At 50.0% G+C, this 6,383-nt stretch overlaps 2 protein-coding genes across 2 annotated transcripts; both read left to right on the top strand.

Annotated features, from left to right (window-relative positions):
• Positions 1-292: 292 nt before the first annotated feature.
• On the top strand, positions 293-2,623 carry LOC117842508 (peroxidase 1). Its single transcript, XM_034722980.2, has 3 exons — positions 293-1,099; positions 1,182-1,350; positions 1,908-2,623. The coding sequence occupies exons 1-3, from the start codon at positions 683-685 to the stop codon at positions 2,414-2,416; spliced, it is 1,095 nt and encodes a 364-aa protein (XP_034578871.1). The 5' UTR covers positions 293-682; the 3' UTR covers positions 2,417-2,623.
• A 1,166-nt stretch (positions 2,624-3,789) lies between these two features.
• LOC117843229 (peroxidase 1) lies at positions 3,790-5,309 on the top strand. Its single transcript, XM_034723799.2, has one exon. The coding sequence runs from the start codon at positions 4,103-4,105 to the stop codon at positions 5,099-5,101; it is 999 nt and encodes a 332-aa protein (XP_034579690.1). The 5' UTR covers positions 3,790-4,102; the 3' UTR covers positions 5,102-5,309.
• The last annotated feature ends 1,074 nt before the right edge of the window (positions 5,310-6,383 follow it).

Below are 6,383 nucleotides of genomic sequence, written 5' to 3' on the forward strand. Positions count from 1 at the left end.
TTGTGTGTTGCTGATCTTAATTTGAGGTGAAACGTGTGTGGTCAAACATATGAGGCGTCACACTAGCTTGGCGAAGAAAAAGGGTATGAATTCGCATCACTTTCATCTCGGGATATTATTATTGTGAGGATGAAGATGACAGGCATTCATATTGCTACTGACATCACGCGTATGACTCAGGACGATCAGCTCGCTAAATATATCCAATCCAACTGTCTGAAATGGGCCGGAGTTGACCTGCATTTATTCAGATTGTTATTGAAGTGGCTGTACTGCTTGGCTGAATTTTTATGCAGCAAATGGTCACTGATTATATTCAATCACATATATACTTGCTGCTTGGATTACACAACCTTATCTCCAAGCAGATGCACTTTGTATATACTGGTTGTGTTTAATTAAGCAGCAGTTGACATTCTTGGTCTGTTGTGTCGATGGTGTAGTACAAATGCAGCAGGAGCGCAAGTACCACCACAAGGGTGGTTTGCTGCGTACCTCCTTGTACTTCCTTGTGATCTGTATGATGGATATGATTTCGCATGCATGTTTGTTGCATGCAGTACTCCTCCGGCCAGTACTCAAATCATATACTAGCTACTATATATAGCTGCATCCAAATCATATATCGTCAGTCGTCTTGCCAAGCCATCCAACAGGAAGAGAGGGTGTGTGTGTGTACACGATGGCCGCCGCCGCCGCGAGATCACCGCTGCTCTTCCTGATGGTGATGCTGATAGCAGCGATGATGCCCCCGCCGGCGGCGGAGGCCCACGTGCAGATCGGCGCGTACAACAAGACGTGCCCGCAGGCGGAGGAGGTGGTGCTCAAGGAGATGACGGCCATCGTCGCCAAGTCGCCCGAGCTCGCCGGCGCCGTGCTCCGCCTCTTCTCCGTGGACTGCTTCGTCGGCGGCTGCGAGGCGTCCATCCTGCTGGACTCCACCGCCAACAACACCGCCGAGAAGGACGCGCCGCTCAACAGGGGCGTCCGCGGCTACGAGGTCGTGGACGCCATCAAGGCCAAGCTCGACGCCGCATGCCCCGGCGTCGTCTCCTGCGCCGACACGCTCGCACTCGCCGCGCGAGACTCCATAAGGCTGGTATGTAGTAATGCCTAGTTACGTAATACGTATGTGTTGATGATGATGCATGACGATCGATTCATATTCATATATATATCAGACGAAAGGGCCCTTCATCCCGCTCCTGACTGGCCGGAGGGACGGCAACAGGTCGGTGGCCGCCGACGTGGCCCTCAACTCGCCGCCCCCTGGCGCTACCATCGCCGACATCATCGCCCTCTTTGCCAACAAGTTCAACCTCACCGCAAAGGACGTCGCCGTCCTCTCTGGTACGCTATATAGCTTCTTCTTCTTCTTCTTCCAGCAGTATCGGACCCAAAGTTTTTTGCCATCTGTTCTCATGAAAGATATGGTTTTTGAGGTGAAGAGCTCGGTAAATGCAACGAATTATTCTGGCGTCTAATCTAATAGTAATAGGGAGTACAGTTGGTCAGTAACATAAAACCTGAGTTCAGCGTGTGTTTTACTAGTATGAAATGCAATCATCCCTCGAATTATGCGTTAACTTTGGAAACAGATTGAATTTTAATTCGTTTGAACCAACTAAACCGGTTGACGTCATTCACAACTTGTTACGACATTTCGTCGCTGTTACATCATGTTTTGCATATTTTTGCACTGAGGCCATGTGAAGGCAAAATAAAGTTTCAACACTTAGCAATTGAAAAAAACGAAAGAGAGAAAGGGGTATTGGGTCTCGATGGGCCATATAATGCTCTGAGCGTCTTCTCGTGGGCTGCTGATTCCTCAAAGTGGGTCATTAGAGGCTGAAATGCTGAATAATAGGCCCACTAATATTTGCATTTGCTGACCCACCCCACCGCAGGCGCGCACACGATCGGCAAGGCGCGGTGCTCGACGGTGTCGCCGCGGCTGTACAACTTCGGCGGGCAGAACGGCTCCTCCGACCCCACCCTCGACGCCAACTACACGGCCACCCTTCGCGGCCAGTGCAAGCCCGGCGACATCGCCACCCTCGTCGACCTCGACCCCACCACGCCCGCCGTCTTCGACGCCGACTACTACACCCTCGTCGCCGGCAAGAGGGGCCTCCTCTCCACCGACGCCGCGCTGCTCCTCGACCCCGCCACCAGCGCCTACGTCGCCGGCCAGGCCAACGCCACGTCCTCCGACCAGTTCTTCGCCGACTTCGCCACGTCCTTCGTCGCCATGAGCAAGCTCGGCGCGCTCACGCATCACAATGGCGAGATCAGACAGGTCTGCTCCAAGGTGAACCCGCCCTCACCGCCCAGCTCCGCCGCCGCCAGGAGCTACCACCTGACCGCCACCGCCGGTTTGGCAATCGCTACTCTGGCCGTGGCTCTCGTGCTCTGACTCTGACACGCTACTCCGCCATTCATGCCAAAAGCCAGCAGATTGGTTGCTGTTCATATGATTTGTTGTCTCGATTTGGATGTTTTCCTTTGATTTGCGCTTGCATGATTTGGTTTCCATGATCTTGCATGGAATTTGTTTGCGACGTACGTTTCTCATTTGAATTGTATTGTGAATCCTGAGAATAAATGAACAATCATCGATCTATCCCCCGTTGTCTTGTCGTTGCAAATCTGGTGGTGCTGCTCAAATAATTTCTAGTTCCACAAAGGCGTAAATATTGTGTAGTTTCACATCAGCTCAATCCTCTCCCGAAGTGATACCGCTGGGAGGACAGATCGTATGCTCCGGGTGCTTTTGGTGCTCCCGTGCACCCTTCGGATGCAAGCTGTTGGATGCATCGCGGACGCACGAGATGCACTCGTGGCTGGTGATGCTGCTGGACTAGTGAGAGTTTAATCTGCCTGCCATTATATAGTGCTTTGTGTTCTTAGCCTGAAGCTTTTGCACTGATACTTGGAGTGTAGTTCTGCGCTCGGAACTTATACTAAAGGCAAACTGCATAGATTCTAAGACTGAGATGCAGCTCCAAAGTCTCAGCCTTTGAGCAAAGCTATATGGTGGTCTCCAAGGAAAGGACAATGTATAGTAGTAGACACACAATGAACTTGAGAATGGTTAAAAGATTATATATATGAGAAACGATGGTTGAAATAACGATGAAGCCTTTGAATGAGTGGTCTAGGGATGATGCATGTCTCGTCCCTTGAGAAGTGATGAACTGGAACTATGTCCGAAAATCTGCTCATCATAATTCTGCATAATTCAGTATAGCTAGCTGTTACAACTACTAGCGCAAGACAAAAAAAAAATTCTTGCGGCAGGCGCGCACGTACAGACACGCAAAAGTCAAATACTAGACTATACTTGTAGGTGAAGGAGACGATGGTGAACGTGCCTCAAGGCTTTCAGCAGACGGATTAGCTAGTGTACTGCAGATAGCAAACGCATATGTTGGATGTTTGAAACACGAGACAAATAAACAAGCAAGTCAAACACGAGCTAAACTCTTTGATTTCAATCAGCTGCAGCATGTATTTAGAGCAGGCAGGCACAACACCCTACCGATCGAAAATTCAGGTTTTGTGTTTATTTGGAGAACCATGGAATGGGATGAAGAGAAAACATGGAAACCATTATACATCCAGCATAACATTAGTATAAAACGCTTTGTTTTAATTTCTTTCAGTCGAATCTGAAATGTCTAATTCATAGCATTATTAATTGTGGCAACTATATACAACTATCTCACAGGTCCTAACTCATTTGATTCATCCCCCTCTACCTACAGCTACGGTTAGTTGAGCTCTGCGGCCGTTTGGTCGGGAGGGAGTGGCATGCATGTCGACGGTGGCGGTCAGGTCATGCCGGCCATGAACATCCAATCCAATCCAGCAAGGTCAACGGCTGCCGCCAACATTCTCTTCAATTCCCATGTCGATCCATCTCTCGCACGTCCCTATTAAACTAAACAAATCTAAGGATCCTAGTGTTTCCCTCCTGATAAGGCCCTATAAGTACGCTAGCCGTCATCGTCATCTCATCAACATCCAAAGCTAGTTCCAATTCCAAGCGAGCAATTCATCAATCCATCTCTAGCGGCTAGCTCGAGAGCTTGTTACCATCATGGCTTCCCAGCTGATGTTCCGTGGCAGCAGGTTCTTGTTGGTAGTGCTCGTCGTGGCGTCGTCGACCCTGATGATGGGCACAACAACGGCGCAGCTGCAGTACGATTTCTACAACACGACGTGCCCGGGCGTGGAGGATCTGGTGCGCGCCGAGCTGCTGGCCCTGTTCGCCGCCGACGTCACGCTCCCGGCGGGTCTCCTCCGGCTGCACTTCCACGACTGCTTCGGCGCCGGCTGCGACGCCGCGCTCCTGCTCAAGTCGCACAACGGCACGGCCCAGCGCGACGCCGACCCCAACTCCACGGTGCGCGGCTACGAGGCCATCGAGGCCGTCAAGGCCAAGGTCGAGGAGGCCTGCCCGCTCGTCGTCTCCTGCGCCGACATCATGGCGATGGCGGCGCGAGACGCGGTCAACTACACCCAGGGCCCTGCGTACGCGGTGGAGACCGGGCGGCGCGACGGCAACGTCTCCCGCAAGGAGGACGCCCTGCGCTTCCTGCCTCCCGCCGACGGCAACGTCACCGTCCTCACCCAGTACTTTGCCGCCCAGAACCTCAGCTACAAGGACATGGTCGTCCTCTCCGCCGCCCACTCCATCGGTGTCGCGCACTGCCCCTCCTTCTCCAACCGCCTCTACAACTACACCGGCGCCGGCGACCAGGACCCATCGCTCGACGCCGACTACGCCAAGAACCTCACGGCGAAGTGCAAGCCGGGCAACGTCGCCACCGTGCAGCCGCTCGACCCCACGACGCCCAGCACCTTCGACCTGGGGTACTACAACAACGTCTACAACCACCGGGCGCTGCTCGCCTCCGACGCCGCGCTGCTCAACGACAGCCTCTCCGGCGCCTACGTCCAACTCATGACCAACGCCTCCTCCGTCGACGTCTTCTTCGCCGACTTCGCCGTCTCCATGATCAACATGGGAAGGATCGGAGTGCGCACCGGCACCGACGGCGAGATCAGGGGCACATGCGCAATCTACGTCGACTGATCGCTGCTTTAATTTGAGATTATTTTTCCATTATTCACTTCTTCTTCTTCTTCTTTTCTTCTCCCTAACTTTAATTTTGTTCTTATGCGTGGTTCATGAATGTACGTCGTCCTTGGCATTGTATTATTTGAAACATTGGTTGGATGCATGGTTAAATCATTGGTTAATTTGTGCCAAAACTGAACAATATACTGGTGATTTGAATTCATGATGATGAATCTTGTTGTGCTCTGCACGTAGATATTATAGCATCATCGGCCAATTGTCATATGAATCTGTATGAACTGGCGACACGCTTTCTAGCTAGCTCATTTCCACTTATCCATCCCGCCGGGACATACATGTCAACGAGAGGTTCGTTTTCTGGGCTGCGAGCGTGGGTCGTGTCAGCAGCCTGTTAAGCAACTGGGCTTGTCAAACTGGTCAATAGGTTCGGCCCAAAGAAACAGCATCACCTCTCGGCGCAAATAGATGGAAAAAGTGCATTTGACGTCCCTCATGTGCAAAACCGGGTATCTGCCATCCCTTAACTTTAAAATTCGTTTATTTTTGTCCCTCATGCTAGAAATCGACTAGCATGTGGGACCCACCACCAGACATGTGGGACCTAGCGCCACGTCATGCGAAACCACTCTCAAAACAGCAGAGGGGATAAAAAATAAACGGATTTTAAAGTTGAGAGATGGCAGATACCTAGTTTTCTTTTTACGGATTTCAAACTTCCTTTTGGAACAAAATTTTGAAATATTATTTTGTAAATAGAATAAACCTATTCGAACCTGTCGCATTCAAAATTTATTTTTCAAACAGAACACCAGCATCCAAGGCAGCAAGAATGTAACATCTCACAACAAATTTATTTTTCCCATCTACATTGACAACAACTCTCTAAATTAGATAGGGAAAATAAATTTATGAAACTTCTATTTTGGGAGTACTTCTTTGATAATACAACACCGGACATTAATATACCTTAAATAGTAGCAAGTACTATGAGCTAAGGGCAATTCCAACCCTTCATGTAGAATGGTTTCTATAGCATTAAATACACAACCACATAGGAGTTATGAGGTGCTATAATAAATGAGAGAGAGAGAGAGTGGATAGAGAGGAAGAAATAGGTACTCAAGTTATTCCGGTGGGGGTTTCATTCTCATTTAATAGGATGCCACATAAGCATTCTCATACAAGATCTAGTTTCAACATACAAACCTATGCACTAGACACTACTAATTTTGCACTGGCAGATGATAGTGTCTCCATAATAGACGATAAATAAATA

Source organism: Setaria viridis, chromosome 2, assembly GCF_005286985.2.
Source record: "Setaria viridis chromosome 2, Setaria_viridis_v4.0, whole genome shotgun sequence".
Lineage (NCBI taxonomy): Eukaryota > Viridiplantae > Streptophyta > Magnoliopsida > Poales > Poaceae > Setaria > Setaria viridis.